At 51.3% G+C, this 20,591-nt stretch overlaps 1 protein-coding gene across 1 annotated transcript; it reads left to right on the top strand.

The window, feature by feature from the left end:
• The first annotated feature begins 9,041 nt into the window (after positions 1–9,041).
• Positions 9,042–19,191, top strand: KRT71 (keratin 71). Its single transcript, XM_019724503.3, has 9 exons — positions 9,042–9,485; positions 11,884–12,098; positions 12,793–12,853; positions 13,779–13,874; positions 14,241–14,405; positions 14,593–14,718; positions 16,121–16,341; positions 17,017–17,051; positions 17,829–19,191. The coding sequence occupies exons 1-9, from the start codon at positions 9,042–9,044 to the stop codon at positions 18,038–18,040; spliced, it is 1,575 nt and encodes a 524-aa protein (XP_019580062.2). The 3' UTR covers positions 18,041–19,191.
• The last annotated feature ends 1,400 nt before the right edge of the window (positions 19,192–20,591 follow it).

The following is a 20,591-nucleotide window of genomic DNA, read 5'->3' as shown; positions in this document are numbered from 1 at the left end:
ATTCTGCTCCAGTACCCACTCCTCCTGGAAACCTTCCTGAACCCCCAGGCTGGGCTAAGTACCTGTCATCTAGGATCTGCAGTGCTCATAGCTCCTTTCCACGGTGACAGTTCCACTTGTGACTGAGATGATCTTTCTGTGTGACTGAGCCCATCGCCACCAGACCTTGGGTCCCCAAGGGCAAGGACTGGCCTTATTCTTTGCTGGGCTTAGCAATTAGTAGCCACTTAAGGGAGAATCTAACAGAGATACCGAAGGATGAGGCTTCTAGGACCTTTCTACCCAGCACAAATATGTTTACAAGATTTTTCGGGGTAAAACCCATACATCTATAGCCATTTTACAAAGGTGCCAAGACCATTTAATAGAGAAAGGAACAGTCTCCTCAACAAATGGTGCTGGGACAACTGGATATCCACATGCAAAAAAATGAAGTTGGACCCTTACCTAACACCATATACAAAAATTAACTCAAAATGGACCAACAACCTAAATATAAACACAGAATAAAATATAGGGATAAAGCTTCATGACCTTGAATTTGGCAAAGGATTCTTAGATATGACACCAAAAGCACAAGCAACAAAAGTGAAAATAGATAAACTGGACTTCGTCAAAATTAAAAACTCCTGTACATCAAAGGACATTATTAAGAACATGAAAAGACAACTTCAGAATGAGAAAATATTTGTATATTACATATCTGACAAGGGTCTAGTATCCAAAATACATAAAGAACGCTTACCACACAACACAAGTCAAACAACCCAATTAAAAAATGAGCAAAGGACTTTAATGGACCTTTCTTCAAGGAAAATATGCAAATGGCCAAAAAGCACATGAAAAGATACTCAACATGGTTAGTCATCAGGGAAATACAAATCCAAACAACAATGAGGTACAATTTCACACCCACTACAATGACTATAATAGAAAATAATGGCAAATAAAAAGTGTGGGTCAGGATATGGAGAAATTGGAACCTTCATACATTGCTGGTGGGAATGTAAAATGGTTCAGCCATTGTGGAAAACACTTGGGCAGTTCGTCATAAAATTAAACATTAGATTGCCGTATGACTGAGCAATTCCACGCCTACGTGTATCTATCCAAAAGAATTGAAAATAGGTGCTAAATAAGTACGTGCACAAGTATGCTCTTAGCATTACTTTTCACAGTAGCCAAAGGTAGAAGCAGCCTAATATGGTCTGAATGTTTATGTCTCCCCAAAATTCACATGTTGAAATCCTAATCCCCAAAGATGATGACATTAGGAGGTGGGCCCTTTGGGAGATGCTTAGGTTATGAGGGTGGAGACCTTGTGAATTGGAATTACTGTTCTAGTAAGAGAGACCCCACAGTGCTCCCGCGCACTTTCCATCATGTGAGGACATAGCGAGAAGCCACTGGCAGTGAACCAGGAAGAGGGTCTTCTACAGAATGTGACCATGCTGGTGCTTTGACCCTGAACTTCCCAACCTCTAGAGCTGTGAGGAATAAATTTCTGTTTTTTATAAGCTACCCAGCCTGTGGTATTTGTTACAGCATCCTGAAAGGACGAAGACACATTCCAAATGTCCATCAACGAATAAATGGATAAAAAAAATTGTGGTATATACTTTACAATGAAATGTTATTCATCCATGAAAAGGAATAAAGTACATGCTACAGTGTGGATAAACCTTGAAAACATTATGCTAAGTGGAAGAAACCAGACACAAAAGACCGTGTATTGTATTATTCCAGTCATCTGAAATGTCCAGAGCACATAAATCCAGAGAGATTTGGTGGTTGTAGGGATCATGATAGAAGGAATAAAAAGTGCCTGCTAGTGGGTACTGTGTTTCCTTTTGGGGTGATGGAAATGTTTGGAACTAGATAGAGGTGATGGTTGTAAAACATTGTGAATATACTAAATACTACTGAATCGTTCACTTTAAAATGGTTCATTTTACGTTATGTGAATACCACCCAAATGAAAAATAAATATTTTTGGTGGTGGGGGGTGTAGCAGAGAAGAGGCCAGAGAAATTGTGTTCCCAGACTTTGCCCCCAGTTTTTCCCAGCATATGGCAAATAGCAACCTGGATTAAAGACAGGGAAAGCAGTTGGGGCCAGTAGGAGGACAGAGATAACTTACCCTCCATTTAATTAATCAAGGGCCACCCTGGGGGACTTGGGATATGTGGCAAATGTCTGGCACACAGAGGTTGCTCAGTAATTGGAGAATGAATCACTGATTGCAAAAGACAGCAATCACGATGTCTGTGCCCTGTCTCCTGGACCCTTATCTTCCCTGCCGCTCCTCTCTGTGCCTTTCCCTCTGCCTCCTGCCTTCCCATTTCCTGATCTTTACAAATGTTCTCCATAGATTCCAAACTCGATATAGTGTAAGCCTTTAACTGATTCATACATGTTCACTGGTAGAGAAAGTCTTATTGAAATGGTTGCTCTGTGACCTTGAGAAGTCACCTCGTCCATCCTCCTTCCCCTGGGAAGGAAAGTTCTTTCAGGCCCATCTAGTCGGAATCTCTCCTGCTTTCATGGTCTCAGGGATGTTGAATGAATTAATGAATTTGATTCCCTTACTTGGTCGCCAGCTATGAGTCACCACATCCCCCTATGGCTATTATTGAAAAAGAATATAGTGAAAATGAGACGATCGCCTCTCACTTGTGTTCCACTAGTGGAGATGAATGGAAATATCAAGGGCAGCAAGCAAAAGCTAATTCAAGATGGGGCCCATTGTCAGGTGGGTGGTCATCAGAAACCTATGTACACACCCATAGACACATGCTCATTGGCTCACAAGCTCATGTCTACGAAAGATACTGAAACTATTTAACAAATGGTATAATCAGGCACTAACCCTTCACAGTAGACATCAGCCACAGACAACTGGGACAGTCATGCCACCTCCCACTGACTGAACACCCATTTTGCTCATATCCAGGTTCATATCTACGCTTATACAGATGTGCACCCACACGTGTCCTCGGACACGTCTGTCGGCTGCCAAGCAGCACTCACAATTCATGCCACAAGGCCTGGAGCCTAGGGCCACAGGAGCGGAGAGTATTGCCCGGCCTTGGAGGGGCCTGTTAGCTCATCGCAGGCTGGAGGGATGCACAAAGCACGGGAGTAATACAGTTATGTGCAGAAAGGTGTAGTGGGCCCTGACAGGGAGAGTGCGGAAATCTGGAGAAATCAGGGAGGGCTAGGGGAGGCTTCTTATAGGAGGTGTGTCTTGGTTTGTCTTAAAGAACAGGACAAGCCTGCCTTAGTGGGCGGGAGGCTGGGAGAGCAGCCCAGAGCATGACATCAAGGAAAGCATGATTTGTGTGGGAAACATGTAATTGTCTCACAAGCACCCCCACCCCATCTTCACCCAAGTCCTGAAATTATGTTAATTGTCTTCAGAAGAGCAAAGAAGGCTGAGAAGAGGAGTAAGGGGTTAGATCTTGCTGGCTGAAAGGTCTGTGACAGGGAGAAAAGAATCTGGGAGAAGTCCGAAGTGGACTTGCACTTCGTGGAAGGGGTCAGATGGGCAGAGCAGGAGAGGATTGCCCAAGGGGCTCCTGCCAAAATTCTGAAGGGAGAGAGGCTGGGGTGCAGCCTGGGCCACAGCAGGGGTGATAGGGACAGAGGAGCCATGGCAAGAGAAGGCAGGTGACTTCCCGAAGGAGGCGAACACCTGGGAGAATGGGGCTGTGGGTCCCCGTGTGGCGGAGCCCATTATGATAGGAAGTTGGAGCTCAGTTTTCCACACTGTGTTGTAGGTGTAAGAGGGGCAGCAGGAAATAGGACTCGGAGCTTGTGGGAGGCTGGAGTGGGGCATGTGCCCCTGGAATAGGGCAGGGCCCTGTGCTGGACATTAGTGCATGAGAAAGCCAAGACAGTGAAGCGGCTAAGAGCGCAGGTTGCAGCAAAGCCGCCTGGGTTGAACCCTGCTGGAAATCCTGGCTCAGCTACTCACTAGCTCTGTGACCTTGAATAAGTTACTTAACTTCCTGTGCCTCAGTATCTTCATCTGTAAAATGGGGATAATAATAGTACCTGCCACATAGGGCTGCTGTGAAAATTAAATGAGTTAATATATGTGACGTGCTCAGAGCCTGGCAGAGCTCACACAGTGTGTTAGCTATTATTACTGTTATTCTTGTTAATATTATCTTTATTATTATTATTTACAAGGTTCCTGCCATCCACCTTGGAGAGTAGGTGGAGCAGGTATTCGCATCTTCCTTTTTAGAGATGTGGAAACAGAGGTTTAGGAAGTTGGGTGATCAGCCCGTGGTTACACGGCAGGACCAGGACCTGCGTCCTCAGAGCGCCAAGCGCACACACTTTGCCAGAGGTTTGGGGTAGGGCTGAAGGTAAGAGATGGCCAGCAAAGCTTAGAGGAGGTGCTTCCAGCCACGAAGCTGAGTGAGGAGGGAGGAGAGGCAGCGCTGCCCCGAAAAGCATCTCTCTGGCAGCCATAGTGCAGGAGGGGAGCGAAGCAGAGGGCCTGGCAAGGCAGTCCACCTCTGTCCTTTATATCCCAGCTCCTCTGGGGTGAACTCACCTTTGCCCTTGCCAGCTGCAAACCTGTTGAACAACTGTCCTGCCCCCAGATGAGTGGCTTTGATTGTGGCCAAGTGCCCCAGGGACTGTGCTCCATCCAGCTGGCTTGGGGCTGAGCATCTTTCCTGCCTGAAACGACAGGAGTATGTGGGGGTGCAAGGAGGGGTACTTGTAGGAGTTCCCAGACGACGTGCTCATTCCCTGGGTCCATCTGTTCAGGAGGGTTGGCAGGGCCTGCGCTGATGTCATTCAAACAGCCCAGCTCATTCTCTAATTTTGGAGACAATTATTTGCTTAGAGAACTACCTGCCCCTCTTTCAGTGCCTCCAGCCTCTCCCTACCTCCACTATGCCTACCTCCACAGCAGCTGGATTCTGCTTCCTGGAACATGTATGGCTCAGGCTCTGCCTGGCTCAAGAGCCCTCAGTGACCCCCGACCACTCGCCCTATCCCATGCACAGCTTGGGACCTAGGGTGCCTTCACCCACGGTCACTCTTCACTTTCATGACCCCAGAACACTGAGGAGGGAGCCAGTGGGTCCCAACTGGGGCCAAGGGATCCCTGCAAACACGTCAAACTGATCTTCATCACAGACATTGAACAACACATACAAAGAAAGCTACACATTTGTGTGAACCACATAAAACAGTTGGTTATAAAACCAAGAGACACACAAGTGTAATTTATTTAATACACAATTTAAATTTTCCTTCAATGTCTGAGCTTCATGATCCCAGTAGATTGGGGGTTTGGTTCTCTGATCTGACACAATTCCTTCCACTTTTCAAAGAAGAGTAAAATTGTGGCTCAGAGATGTCCGCGGCTGGCCAAGCATCACTCAGAATTTAATTCCCACTTAGAAAGCTGGGAGATCCCACCAAAGGGCATGAAGGGAAAATGAAGCTGGAATACAGTAGATCACATTGTGCCTCCCCCCGCAAGCATGACAGGCCTCCCCAAGGAGGGGGCTCTTCCTCCTTTTGACCCATGTCTCCCCAAATCTCAATTAAGGCTGGCGAAGGGCCTTTGCAACCCTGGTGAACTGTGGCCCTGCCCTGGTTTCCTTCAATACCTCCCTTTTTCCCTCCAGCAAAAAAAAAAAAAAAAAAAAAAAAAAAAAAAAAAAAATCCACAAGCAAGCACCCAGGAGCCCCACCTGGGCCCACCCTTCCTGTGGGTGGCCAGAACTCTCCTCCTTCCTGTTCTATCATCATCCTCATCAACAACATTGGGTGTTTCATACCTAATGGCCAGTATCTGATTAACTAATTCATGCTAAGGTGTTAATGACTTGCTAATAGCTTGATGAGATGCTTTTTCCCAGGACGCCTGCATTTGGAGGGATCCAGAAACTAAGTTCTTTGAGGGCAGAATACTTTGTGTTGACCCCCTCAGCCCTTGGCAAATGCTCTGTAAATAATTGGTGAATGGATCAAACCAAGAACTCGATGTGTGAAAAATGCTTCCTCCTGAGTTTTATACTTGGCAAGCACTTGTTAGACAGGGGCTTTATTATTATTATTTCTAATGGTGAATTTTCTATGATCAGAGATGGGCTGAGGGGAGAGATTCCTTGAGCCTGGGACCTCTGGGAATGCTACCCCCTCCTTGTCTCCATGAGCAGATGGCACTTTATGGGAATGTGCTGATCCAGACATTCTCCCCCAGAGGAGAGGAAGAAGAGAGAGGAGAAGAGGAGAGGACAGAGCGATTCCTAAATTCTACTCTACTCTCTTCTTCTAGTAATTGTTAACATTCATCGAACACTGACTATGTACCAGGCACTTACCAAATGCTTTACATGGGTTAACACATGTAGTTGCCACAAGTACCCCACGAGGAGTTTCTTATCCCATGTATAGTCGGGGAGCTGAGGCTTAGAGAGGTGAAGCAGAGTGACACTGCTGGAGTGGAATGGTGGACTAGAATTTAGACCCCAGGGGCAGCTGCGGGAGCCTGGGCTCCTACCTGGTGCCATTGTAGGTGGGTGCTGGCCCAGCAGCTCCCTGCAGATGCACCTTCCCTGCCATTTGCTTGCTGCTCCAACCACCACGGGTGTTCCCACACCTGGGAAGGGATGTCCAGATGCTGTCCCGGGCCCTGCGCAAAGGCACAGAGGGAACAATCAGCTGGGGGACATGGAACGCTCACCCAGGTCCCAGGCTCTAGGGAACACAGCAGCCTACACACAGGTGTCAATAGACAGAAAAGTCCAGGGCACGGAGGAGAGGAGATGGAGCTAAATCCAGGGTTTTAGGAAGGATGTTGAAAGAGCAAAAGGATTTGGATCAGAAGAGATAGGGAGAGAAGTTATTCCAGGCTGGATAGAAATAGTTTGGCAAAATTTTGGAGGTATTTGAAGATGTAACGTGTGTGAGATGTCCTTGGCCGGGGTAAGGGCAGGGCAGCAGCTGCGGGACATTAAAGGCTGGGCTGTCACACATGTCAGAGAAACATACAGCCAGCAAAGCCGCAGAGGGGGATCACCGTGTGGGGACTGGGTTCCAAGAGCTGTGAAAGGCTTTTAGCATTATACCACAAGCTCCTGTGTCCCCAGCACTGGGCACAATGCCTGGTGCACAGTAGGTGCACAGAGGTTTACTGAAGGGAGAATGTGAGGGAGAGAGGGAGGCATATACAGTGGTCTCTGATCTGGAGAACTTTCTATTCTCCTTACAAAGTGAAACCCAGATGACACGTGACACAGCCTTCAGAGGAACGTCGTGGCAGCTGCCCACAGTCACTGTCCTTCTAGCTCACACTAAGGATGTATAAGAGCTGAGGGAGACGAGGTAAGCGCAGAGCTGGGCTATGCTGACTCAGGGAGACTCCCAAGAAGAGGGCAGGTGAGCAGCCATAGAACAAGAGGTGGCCAGAGACAGAGGGAATGATGGATGGAAGATGGAGAGGATGCATGGAGAGAGAAGGAAGGGAGAGAGAAATTCTGGTGGTTTCAATAAGAACCATGAAGACAAAATGGCAGGGAGAAGGGTAGGGAGGGATGTTGGGGATGGAGAGGGAATGGATTCCAGATCCACTCCCTAAACTGAGTGGGAATGAGCCCCCTCCAGCCTGGCTCCTAATTCTCCTCCTTCCTGCGGCCACACCCAGGCAATGGCCCATGGGTGGGCAATCTCCAGGGACAGTGTCAGCCGTGGGAGGAACAGTGGACACAGCAGCAGTGATAGTCTTGGGGGAGGACCAGAATGCATCACCAGAGCCAGGGATCCAGGATGGAGGGACAGCAGGTAGAATCTGGAGCAGCAGGTCACAGGAACCACAGGATGGTTTGGAGCAGGATGGCACTGTGTTCAGGAGCCACCCTTGTGGGGAGGCCGGCACTCCTGGGGAGGCCCCAGCCAGCCCGCGTTCTTGGCTCCCCTGGGTCTGGAGAGATGCAACAGTTCAGTCTCAGCTTGACAGCGCTTCTTTATTTGAACTCTAAACAGATGGCTCATTTCCTCAAGTTGCCCTTAGTCTTCTTAGCAGATACACATTAGAAGAAAAACAGAAATGATGAAATAGACCCCCCACCCCAGGAGTCTCCTTGAAACCTCCAGGCCCTGGGTGAGCCTCTCTCTGTTGTCTCCTCCCTCCTCCCAGTGGACTCCCTGAACTTCTCAGCCATGCTCCCCAACTCCGTCTTCCTCTTTTCCTCTTTCTGTCCAGTGCGTGAAGGATTGGACGTCAATGGTCCCTTGCTCATCCTCTAGCCTGCCTTATTGTAGGAGCTTGAGAGAGGTGAAGCGTGGAGATTCCTTTCCCTGGGGAGCCTGCAGAAGCACACAGACCCCTGTGTCCATGGTTGGCTCTGGCCTGGGCTGCTCATGTCCCATGCTGGGGAGAGGGTCACTCCATTCCTAATAGTCCAGCAGAGAGAGCTGCTGTCCTCTGTGGGTTAGGAGAAGAGGCCATCAGTGAGGTGTGCCTCCAAGAGGTCTGGGGAGGGGTGAATGATCTGCCTGTTTCCTGAAAAGAGGAGGACACAGCTCTGGCTGGAGCCCTCAGATGCTCTATCCAGTGGGCTGCTCTGTCCACAGCCGTCCATCCTCTTCTGGCCTCCTGACTCCCAAGGGCAGGCCCACAAGCCAGAGAAGATGAATCAGGACAGGGAGGTGAAGGGCCAGTGACATCCCCCTGGAGAGGCTGCGCCTGGGGCAAATTACCTTATAACAGCAGGTTAATTAGATAAGACCCAAATTACATGAGCAAAGCTTGCAAGCCCAGCACTTTGAAGGTTTCATGTTGTTTCAGAGGTGGGGAGGGCTTGATCTCTAGCTCAGCATAGAGAAAATGACTTCTTGCTCCCAGGCAAGCCAAACCCACGAATTAAGCTCTTGATGGCCCATCCACGAGCCCCAGTGCCAAGCACATATAAGGAAGGGCACCTGTCAGTCCTCACAGCAACCTGTGGAACCTCTGTGGGATTTTGCCTTTGTCCCTCCTGCATTTGAGCTCCACTTCCACCAGCAGCATGAGCCGCCAATTTACTTGCAAGTCAGGAGCTGCCAAAGGGGGCTTCAGCGGCTGCTCCGCCGTGCTCTCAGGGGGCAGCACGTCCTCCTTCCGGGCAGGAGGCAAAGGGCTCAGCGGGGGCTTTGGCAGTCGGAGCCTCTACAGCCTGGGGGGCGCCCGGACCATCTCCTTCAACGTGGCCAGTGGCAGTGGGAAGAGTGGAGGTTATGGATTTGGCCGGGGCCGGGCCAGCGGTTTTGCTGGCAGCATGTTTGGCAGTGTGGCTCTGGGGCCCGTGTGCCCAACCGTGTGCCCGCCTGGAGGCATCCACCAGGTCACTGTCAATGAGAGCCTCCTGGCCCCCCTCAATGTGGAGCTGGACCCTGAGATCCAGAAAGTGCGTGCCCAGGAGCGGGAGCAGATCAAAGCTCTGAACAACAAGTTCGCCTCCTTCATCGACAAGGTGGGTCTGCTAGGATTTGGGGAACCTATGAACAGCCTTCTAGTCTCTTCTTAGAATGTGAGTTTTTGTTACAGCAGGAGGGATTGAGGTTAGATATGTGGAGGCGCTTACTGTGGACAGGGCAGGTATTTTCTATCATCAGGGTGACTTGTGTAAGATTCTCTGTGTAGTTGCTCTCTAGAGAGGCAGGTCAATCTCTACTGACAGAGGCTTATCAGGGTTAGTGGCAGGAGCTCCAAAGGGAAGAGCCCTGCATCGTATTCTCAAGGGCCGGCTTGGTGCCATTGCTAAGGCTGGGCCCACACAGGCTTTGTACACAAAAACCAGTATGAGGGAATCTCCCCCAGAATAACCAAGGAAGCTGTCCTCCCCCTGTCCATTGCCAGCTGATCTCGTCCTCTGGTCATTTGACCAGTGGCTCAGGAGCATGAGGGTGTGGTCATTCCTGGGTGGCTTTGCCAAGGGCATTTATTTCGGTTGGCTGAGGACCATCTTTCAAGAGGTAGAGGAGTGCAGTAGAGAAGAGGGATCCATGAGTCTCTGAAGTTAGACCTGGCTTCTACCCTGGCCCATCACTTACCAGTCGTATACTTGGGGAGAGTTATATATCCTGTCTGTGCCTCTGTTTTCTCATCTCTATAATGGCGATAATAACTTCTTGGGGTTGTTGGCAGGTTTATACAGGAAAACGCATGTGAAGGTCTTGGCATAAGGCCTGACACATATTAAATACTCCCCAATGGTCGTTGTTGCTACTATCATTTTTATTTCCGGAGATTTAGTGGAGGGGTGCTGGGAGGGAGAGGAATCAAAGGTCTGGAACAGGCCTCACAGGCTCACCCAATCCAGATAAACCCTGACTTTTGGTGGATAAGAAATTCTTGTTCCCATTTTATGAGTCAGCAAAAACATCGAGATGAAGGCCATGCCCAAGGGCATAGGGATGGGGGAGGGGAGGATGAGGTTGGATGCTCCTGCTTCCAGACCCAGTACTGGGGACTAGAGGGCTATGTTGGCTCTGTGACAGTCAGACACCAAGGACAGATCAGCCCAGGACAAAGCCATTGGTTGACATGGTCGGCAACCATCAGGCACCCTGCACCCCAACTCTCGACTCCTGCCTGGGGAGGAGTCCTCACTGCCCCTGCTCACCTCAGGGGCCAGCACCGTCTCTGTGGCTGCTACTTCTCTAAGCCTTTTCCCATCTGGAAGATCAGCTATTCTGAGGTTTGGGGCTGGGGGATGGCAGTGGCCTGAGCTTTGGTTGGGCTGGTCCAACCTCATTAAAGGATGAAGTGTAGAGACACAGAAAGAAAGATGAGCATGAAAGTAGTCACCTCTGTGAACAAAGGTGGTCTGACTGGAGTGAGGAAGAAGTAGGCTCAAAGGCCTGGGCGGTTTCCAAACCATTTTAGTCTCTAGAGGAGTAAAATCCCATAACCCAGGCAGCAGGGAAGGTGGGTACATCTTCCCAGTGATCCAGCTGTGTCCAGTGTTGGGTCCAGGTATGTACTGTGGTGTCCTGCGTGTAGGGTTTACTCTGTGGTTAATGCCCAGCCTCGTGGATATACATTCAAAAGTCAGGATTGGTTAAACCAAACCAAATGCTGGCGGATGTGCCTGGGTTGAGCTGTTTGGTGGCTCATCGCATCCCAACATTGAATTCCAGACAGTTTTCCGATGTCCTGTGTTTCTGACACTAGGGAACACGACCTTATTTAAATAGTAGCTGTGCTCATGTCGATGAAGGGAAGTCACATTTAAAAACTGTGCCCTCCCAAACCAAACAGGACAGGTGTGTGCAGAGCCACGCCCTCTGGTCAGCGTCCCGACCCAGGGAGGCCACAGTGGCACCGGGAGCTCCTTCAATCCTTCTTGTCCCACACGCCATGCTTGCTCTAGGGAAGGTGGTTCTGAGGCGCAGGACTAGGGGAGGATGAAGAGGCCATGAGCAAAACGGAACTGGGGCCTTGCAGGAATTGAGAATAGAAGATCTTGGCCCACTGAGTCTCATTGAACTTGATGTGTTATAAAATGAAGAGCAGACCTCTTCTTCAGAGTGGTCAACCTTCCCAAAGATAGACCCAGCCTGAGTCTGTCCTGGCACCTTCAGGCATGCCCTGCCCTGCCCTGGTTTGGCCGTGGTAGGTTCTGAGTGACAGGATGCATGGGTTGTAGGGACTCGTGTCTGGGTTCCATTCTGGGCTACAGCACTCATGAAACCGTCAGACCTTGGAAAGGGGCTAAACTTCTCTATGCTTCAGTTTCCTCTCTGTTAACGATTTGCCCACTTTGTGCAGCTGTTGTGAGGGGTAAAGCGTTTTGCACCATGCCCTGTGAGTGACAGGGGTGACTATTTCTGTGGGGGACTCAACCGTTTCTGGGCTTTGGGTTCTAGGTGCGGTTCCTGGAGCAGCAGAACCAGGTGCTGGAGACCAAGTGGGAGCTGCTGCAGCAGCTGGACCTGAACAACTGCAAGAACAACCTGGAGCCTGTGTACGAGGGCTACATCAGCACCCTGCGGAAGCAGCTGGAGACGCTGTCCGGGGACAGGGTGAGGCTGGACTCGGAGCTGAGGAATGTGCGGGACGTGGTGGAGGACTACAAGAAGAGGTGAGCGAGGAGGGGACCCCGGTAGCTTGACAACTGCCCCGTCCCTCTGAGCTCATCCTTCAGAAGCGGGCCCCTCAGGGCCCTGGCATCTACCCCCCACTTAAAGTGTTTGGAGGTCGGAGTGGGGGAGGCAGTGTTTCTCATCATACCAAGCAGAATCACTGCAACAAAACTCTGGAACTTGCTCTCTGCCCTTCCAGCCTCTGGCTTGGCACTTAGTTGGACAATGGGTAGAGGATTATGGGCAGAGGGAAACCTTGGGTAACCACTCACATGTTACCAAGCTGTGTCCTCATTGGTGAAAGCAGGCTTAAATCCACCTACCTCCCAGAACTGCTGTGAGAAGTAACTCAGGAAATGCTCCCATTCCTTTGTAAGGCTTTATGCAAATTTTGAGGGAGGGGGTTGCTTCTTGCTTCCTCTGAGATATCCCACAAGACATTTGCTCCACATGCTCTTTCCTCATTTTCGAAGTTGGATATTCAACAATCTCCTTCTTCCAAGCTTGGTCACCACACAGTCTCTCCCATGAAGCTTTGCGTGCCTGGGTGGGCCCACTAGCCCAGTACGCCACAGCCCTGCAGCAGCTGTGCCGTCTGATAAGCACGCTGCCTGCCCTTTGCTCAGGGTCTTCCCTGGGCAAATGAGGCTTCGCAGAGATGCATGAACCGACTGAGCCTTGGCATTCCCACAGGTATGAAGAAGAAATCAACAGGCGCACAGCTGCAGAGAACGAGTTTGTGCTGCTCAAGAAGGTGAGGGGGAAGGCAGGCCCTGGGCCGGGGCTGGCCTGGGAACTGGAGATGAAGAGCCTACAGTATGCTCTGCTCTCAGAGAAAGGGAGCTGATTCAGAGATAGTGAGGTAGGGCTGGCCCGGTGGCTCAGGCAGTTGGAGCTCCATGTTCCTAACTCCGAAGGCTGTTGGTTCGATTCCCACACGGGCCAGTGGGCTCTCAACCACAAGGTTGCCGGTTCAACTCCTCGAGTCCCGCAAGGGATGGTGGGTTCCACCCCCTGCAACTAAGATTGAACACGGCACCTTGAGCTGAGCTGCCGCTGAGCTCCCGGATGGCTCAGTTGGTTGGAGCATGCCCTCTCAACCACAAGGTTGCCGGTTCGACTCCCGCAAGGGATGGTGGGCTGTGCCCCCTGCAACTAGCAATGGCAACTGGACCTGGAGCTGAGCTGCGCCCTCCACAACTAAGATTGAAAGGACAACAACTTGACTTGGAAAAAAGTCCTGGAAGTACACACTGTTCCCCAATAAAGTCCTGAAAAAAAGAAATAGTGTGGTAAAGGCAGGGAACTGGGATGAAAAACTATCCAGAAAAGAGGAGAAAATGGCAGGGAGGATGATGGCCTTCCTGAGTGTTTAATGTGGATGCGGTTTGTCCATAATGAAGAACAGTAGATGACGACACACAGGGGCTCCCCCTGCAGCCTTAGAGCTTGCTCAGACATCACAGGATCCCTTCCTTCGAGGGGTACCCATTCCTGCTGAGGGAGCAGAGTCTCAGGATGAGGCAGGGTTAGGCCTTTTGCTCCTCCCTTTCCTTTTCCATGGGCCCCCATAAGAGAAGAAGGCAGCCACATACCTGTGCAGGGCACCCAGCCTGGGGCAGCTGTTGCCTCCTTGGCTGCACTGGCAGTGACCGGGCGATGGCTGGGTTATCTTTCAGGACGTGGACGCAGCTTATGCCAATAAGGTAGAGTTGCAGGCCAAGGTGGAATCCATGGACCAGGAGATCAAGTTCTTCAAGTGTCTCTTTGAAGCTGTAAGTCTGTCTCTCCACTCTGCCCTTCTGAGGGCAGCCAGTGGGGAAAACTCTATTCTGGGGACTGCGAGAGGCACCGAGGCCCTCACTCTCAGGGAGGCCCCCCTGCTTAGCCATTGAACTCCCGTCTCAGCCCTGAGAGACGCCTCAATATCTGTCTTCCGGGTGGGAAGGAAATGGGCCAGGCCCTGGCTCCATGGTGGCGGGAATCCATCTGGGGCCCAGAGGAAACTCGCTCTGCCCAGTGAGCAACAGCCTTGGTTCAGAGCCTCACAGCTGGCTTCACCCGGGTTTGCTCACCTTGCTTAGGGGAGGTTTTCAGCCTCTGACAGTCAAGTCCTGAGACCATCCGTGTTTCCCCTGCAGGAGATCACTCAGATCCAGTCCCACATCAGCGACATGTCCGTCATCCTGTCCATGGACAACAACCGTGACCTGAACTTGGACAGTATCATCGATGAGGTCCGGGCCCAGTACGAGGACATCGCCCTGAAGAGCAAGGCCGAGGCCGAGGCCCTGTACCAGACCAAGGTGAGCTGGCGGGAGAGGGCAGCTCCAGCAGGCCTGAGGGCTGGGCCTGACCGTCCCAGAACAGAGGCCATGTCCAGTTAAATGTGCAATGTGCCCTGCCCCCCTAACACCGCAAACCCAAGACATCCTGTACTTCCACGATGCGTTCCTCATGCTCGTCCGTGGTTCTGTGCTCTGGGCTCCCCAGTTCCAGGAACTGCAGCTGGCAGCTGGCAGGCACGGGGATGACCTCAAAAACACCAAGAATGAAATCTCGGAACTCACCCGGCTCATCCAGAGAATCCGCTCGGAGATTGAGAATGTGAAGAAGCAGGTGAGGGGTCCAGTTGCCTGTGGCCTGAAGTGGGAGGGGGCACAATTGGAGGGCGGATGAGTTGGCTGAGGACATCAGCCTCCCACATGTCCACCCACGAGAGGAAAGAAGCCAAATGAGGTCACTGCCTCAAACACTTACAGCAGACATCCCTGGGGTGTCTCAGCTCCTACTCACCCCAAGGACCTTTGCTTTGACGCCTCCTCCCCCAGGAAGCCTTCTCTCATCCCCCAGGCTGTGCCAGGACCATAGTCCTCTGTCCCCTCTGCCTCAGTCAATGTGCTCTCCAGTCACCTGTGCTTTTCTTGTGCTTTTCATAATTCTATAATTGCACCTGCCTGTCCCTTCATTCACCAGACTGGAAAGAGGCAGGGAGCTGGCTACTTTGTTCCCTTTGTTTTCCTAGCACCTAGTACAGCATCTGGTGCCTGATTGCTCCTTAAGAAACATTTGTTGATCAAATGATCGAGGAGAAGTGGGCTCAGAGAGCACCCATTAAAGTGCCTTCTGAGGATATTTATTAAGGCCTTACTCAGACTTACTCCCAGGAATATAGGCTGCAGCCTCAGCTTCCGTGGGTGGCGAGACTCGAGGCACATATGTACTAACAATAGCCATAGTTTCTATCGTTTTATCACATGGAATCCTCACAAAGACTGAGGCAAATGTCACCCATTGTTACAGATGAGGAAAGGGAGGCTCAGAGAGGTTAAGTGGGTTGCATAGCTGGTAAGCGGCAGAGCGGTGATCTGAACTAAGGTCTCCTGACTCCCAGTCCAGTGCTCTTTCCACTGTCTCATGGACTTTAACACTTGCTCACCAGTGATGTTGGGCAAGTTCCTTGTCCTCACTGCACAGGGTATTGTAAGGACGGGAAGCGCTAAGGTATATAAGAGCTAAGGACAGAGGGCTGAGTGTTGTGCCAGGTGGACAGTAAACACTTGGGAAATAAGAGTTGGCCCTGGGGAATCTCCTTCCCTGTGCCTCTCATCTGAGGTCCCATGCACCTGGGCAGCCACTGTCATTCCAACAACCTCTACTCCCAGACTTTAAACAATTCAAGAGCAGAAAGCAACCTGACTCTTACTCATTTTATACCCTTGGCACAGGATAGCCAAGTAAATGTCTTTGTAATGACTGAAGTGGTGCTGAATTGGCCATCATCTCAGTAGGGAAGGATGCACTATTTGTCATCACCACCAACATCTAAACACAGGGAACAGAGACAGAGCTGAGGAAGGACTTATCAGTGCCAGAAGGAGCCCCAGCCAAGAAGAGGAGCAGGGGATGGAAGGGTGGAGGTGGGCATCTCTGCCTGGAATCTCAAAGAACGAGTGGGTTTGGACGTAAGTGACTCCAATGACCCTTTCCAGTTTTCCAACTTCTTCAATTCGTCATTTAGGCTTCTAACCTGGAGTCGGCCATTGCCGATGCCGAGCAGCGGGGGGACAACGCCCTGAAGGATGCCCGGGCCAAGCTGGACGAGCTGGAGGCCGCCCTGCACCAGGCCAAGGAGGAGCTGGCCCGGATGCTGCGCGAGTACCAGGAGCTGATGAGCCTGAAGCTGGCCCTGGACATGGAGATCGCCACCTACCGCAAGCTGCTGGAGGGCGAGGAGTGCAGGTGAGGGGGTCATGCTCTGGCAGGAAAGCCCTAAGAGTTTGGGGAGGACTTAAAGAGAAAGCCTAGCACATTATAATCCAGAAAACACGAGCTCTTGGGGAGTGAAGGGGCGGTGATGACAGAAATAATAATAGCAATTAATAATCCCTACCCAGGCATGAGTGCTTACTTCATACCAGGCACCGTACTACCTGGATTAGCTCACTCAATCCTCAAAACTTTCCTGGGTGCACCTAAGCACATACCCCCACCCCCAAAATAAAACACGAAAAAACCATTACTATGTTAGGCCTTCTTGTTTCATCTTCCTTACCTGTCCAGGTACAACATAGGCTTGTCGGAGATGTCCCAGGGCAGGCATCCCGGCTTCCCCAATGATCTTAGAAGATGGAAAGGCTCAGTGCCAAGGCCTGACCCTTGGGAAGTGTGTATCCCACCCCCTCATGTGCATCTCATATGAACTATTGCTTGACTTGGGTTGCTGCCTTTTTATCCCAAAGATTCAGGAGCCCCTCAGTTTCTCAGGCTCTGCTTACGCTAAAGAAAACCTGGAATTTCCACAGGTGCCTGTTGGGTTCAGCAACCCACATCAAGCTAGTGGGGGTACTAGCTCTCAGTTTAATAGATTGTGAGTTGCATGATTGCTCGCACTTATTTTATTTCTCTCCTTAACAGGATGTCAGGAGAATTTCCCTCCCCTGTCAGCATCTGTAAGTACTTACATACGTGGACCTAAAATTGTAGAATCTGCAGACAGGAAAGGGCCTTTGTCACACCCTGTGCATGTTAATGAGCAATCTAAGAACCAGAGAGGGAGAAGCAGCCTGAGATTACAGTTAGATTGCAGAGCACGCCAACAACCGGGCCTCCTGCTTACCCGCCTAAGGCTCCTTTCTCCTTATCACTCTGTCTCCCCATTCCCAGGGGCTCGCAGCCAGGAAGGCTGTGACCACTGGGAAGGGGAAACAAAGGACATGTTGCAAGAAAATGAGTGTGGGTGTCTGTGAGGCTTGGGGAATCACATTTGCAAGTTGTGGTGGGACCTGGGCTGGAACTTACAGGAGGCCGAGGGAATTATTAGTGAATGGGGGACCTTGGAAGTCAAGCTGACAGTGATAGATCTCTGGGTTTCTCATTGGAGCTAAGACAGTTAAACTAGAGCTTCTGAAAGATCCGTCTGTGGGACAGCTAGCAGAAGGAGAAGTTAAAGGATGATAAGTTTAACAAAAAATGGTAATAGAAAGGGCAGGGTGTGAGTGTCCAGAATGACAGGTGGGTGTATTGGTCAATGGACCAAAAAGACGAGCCTCTGAGAGTTAAGAATCGTCCAGATGAGGTATAAGCTGAGCAGGACGTGGGGGAAGCTGTCTCAGGGATATTTTTACCTGGGGGTGGGGGCAGCTGTGACTGGAGCCCTGACCCAACCCATGGATCCAAGAAGAGCCCCCAGCTCTAGCTGAGGGTGCTGACCCACTCTTCCTCTGCAGCCATCATCAGCAGCACCGGCGGCAGCAGCGGCTATGGTTTCCGGCCGAGCTCAGTCAGCGGTGGCTACGTGGCCAACAGCAGCAGCTGCATCTCTGGAGTGTGCAGTGTCCGTGGTGGGGAGGGCCGGAGCCGGGGCAGCACTAGCGACTACAAGGAGACCCTGGGAAAGGGGTCCAGCCTCAGTGTCTCCTCCAAAAAAGCCAGTCGGTAGAGAGGGCTGCCCAGTGCCCTCCCACCCCCCGTGTCCCCAGCGGCTCTGGCTCCCACATGTGCTCTCTCCCCACCCTATCAGCCCCATTCCCACCCTGCTGACCCTGCTCTTGTACCTCAGCTCTGGCCTTGGCCCCTCCACTTGACCCAACCTGTGTCTTCCTGAACCTGGATAGGTGTGGACGACTAAACCTGGTGAAATTCCTTCCTGCACACACCCGATGTTTACCTCCTTGGCGGCAGTCCCTCAGCCATGACACCGGCTCAGCCGCTGGCTCCAGCCTCTGGCTCAGCTGCTAACTACTCTGTCTGGCCCCTGCATCTCAGACCAAGGCCCGTTCTCACATCGGGGCCTTTGGCCCGGCTCCTGACTATGCTAGGAGCTGGCTCTCTGTTCAAGACACGGACCGAAGGACAGACAATCAAGAGAGGCCCAGCCCACACCCCACCCTGGCTCAGACTCATGGCTCATTCTGAGTGGGACCAAGCACAACTCAGGGGCTCTTTCTTCACTCTCCTGTACCCAGAAGCAGAGAAGAGGAGGCCCATTTGCTTCTTTCTTCTTAAAGGCCCTTCTGTTGCATTCCCAATAAACAGCACAATCTGATGGCTTGGTCTCTCTGAGTTGTCAAGGTGTGTGGACCTCCATTCAGATCTCCACATGAGCAGGCGCCACACACAGCACATCACCGCACATCTCCTGTGTGGCCCAGAGTTCTAGACTAATTTTCTCTGTAGAGCAGAAACAGAAGAAGCTCAGAGCAGACATGGCAGGGGGGCTGAGAGCACTGTTCGTGCTGCAGCAAGAAGAGCATGAAGCAGAGTTTGGGAGGAGAGAGAGAGGAGGGGCAGAGACAGAAGAAAGGAAAAACATAGGAAGGGTATGGGTACAGCCTTTCTGAGAACTGGGTCTTTCCTAGAGGGAAGGTGGGGACTTGGAGGACAGCTGTCTGCATTTGTTCAATCCTTTCCTCCCTGAGCAGAGACCTGGCTCCTCAGGGGCTGTCCAGGAGGGGTGGAGATGGTTGGGAATCCACACTTTGGGCCTCTCTGCTGGAAAGTCTAAGGAAGATAAGGAACAAGTTCTTGGCACCTGAGGCTTGACTGGGGTGGAGTGAGTTGGGGGTAGGGGCAGGCTGTGAATTTCAGTGATTGTCGTTGGCGTCTCCCCAGACACCTGTTCACCCTGGAACCACAGGGTGGTGGCCAGTCCTACCCTGTGGTGAGGAGAGATGGAAGCAGGACAGCTGGGCATTTCCCAGTGGCCAGCAGGAGCCTGCAAACCTCAGCCTCAAAGTCCTTAGGGGCCTGCGGGGCATCCAAAGATAAAGGTGGAGAGATTTGAGAAAGGGATGGATGGGCTAGGTTGGCAGGTAGAACTTCAGAGTAGTGTCCGGGGCTAAGAGCAAAGGCACAGAGCCAGGCTTGAATCCCCCCACTACCCAGGAAGTGACCATCAGCCAGAGCCTCCTGGCTGCCCTCAACCTGGAAGCCAACACCACCATTCAGCGGGTGTGAGTGGAGGGAGGAGGGCAGATCAAGACTTAGCAATAAGTTTGCTTCCCTGGTCGACAAGGTGAGATGTGTGTGTGTGTGTGTGTCTGTGTGTGCGCGCGCGCGTGTGTGTGCGCGTGTTTCCAGAATCGGGTGGCGACACTGCTATTTCCTCAGCAAAGGATCCACATACACCTGCTGCCTCTGTTCCCCTCCTCTCTTTGCAACGGTGAGGACTAAGGTGGGATAGCAGAATGAACTTTCCAGTCAAGAGGCTTAGAAGAAATGCTAGATTCTCAAGTGTGGAGATGAAGGGCGCTTCTCTAGAAGCTGCTGGTTTATCACCCAGGTCTGGGGTGGAAGTGAAGAACTCTCCCATATGCCTTTGTGCCCCAGGGCTCACAGAGGTCTCCTAGGGGGGTAGGGTCATCCTGGGTTCTGAGTCTGTTTTCTCAAGCAACAGACCGAGGTGCTGGAGAAGAAGTGGATCTTCGAGCAGGAGACAGGACTTGAGTTATGTCAAGTCCTGCAGTGAGAAGGCTCGGCTGGATGTAGATTACAGACCAGGCAAGACCTGGTGGATGATTTTGGGACAATTTTAGGGATAAATGACTAGCAGGTAGGGTGGCCACTAGGTTACACGCTCCTACATGGTCATTTGATTGTGGCAGCCAAGAGCAGCGGCTCTTTACACAGGCTGAAAAATAACCTGGAAACTTGAAAAAAATGCTGATGTCTGAGCCCCTACCCCAAATCAATTAAAGCAGGCTACTGGGGTAGGACCCCAAGCATTTATTGGTGTCTTTTAAAAGTTAGTGAAGGGATTCTAGGGCGTACTGGTTGAGAAGGACTGGCCTAGAGTATAATCTTGAGGCTGCTGCAGTTGGGTCCATACCCACAGGGAAAGAAAGGCCGTGATCAGTTAGCAATGCCTGCCATGGCCACCGTGGAGGGGGTGGTGACACACAGTGCCTCTCTCATTGGTGCTTATCTGTGCTTTACAGTTTACCAGGTACCTTCCCACCTATTGTCTGAGCACAACACTGCTATTGCCATTT

Source organism: Rhinolophus sinicus, chromosome 1, assembly GCF_057876585.1.
Source record: "Rhinolophus sinicus isolate RSI-liver-muscle chromosome 1, RSI-T2T, whole genome shotgun sequence".
Taxonomy (NCBI): Eukaryota; Metazoa; Chordata; class Mammalia; order Chiroptera; family Rhinolophidae; genus Rhinolophus; species Rhinolophus sinicus.
This window is presented reverse-complemented; position numbering and strand designations above follow the sequence as displayed.

What these genes read in the sequence shown, in the direction of transcription:
- KRT71 (XM_019724503.3), top strand. Translation starts at nt 9,042, where the DNA reads ATGAGCCGCCAATTTACTTGCAAGTCAGGAGCTGCCAAAGGGGGCTTC. An exon ending in TCGCCTCCTTCATCGACAAG is followed by an intron (nt 9,486 to 11,883) that starts GTGGGTCTGCTA and finishes TTTGGGTTCTAG; the next exon opens with GTGCGGTTCCTGGAGCAGCA. An exon ending in TCCCTCCCCTGTCAGCATCT is followed by an intron (nt 17,052 to 17,828) that starts GTAAGTACTTAC and finishes CTTCCTCTGCAG; the next exon opens with CCATCATCAGCAGCACCGGC.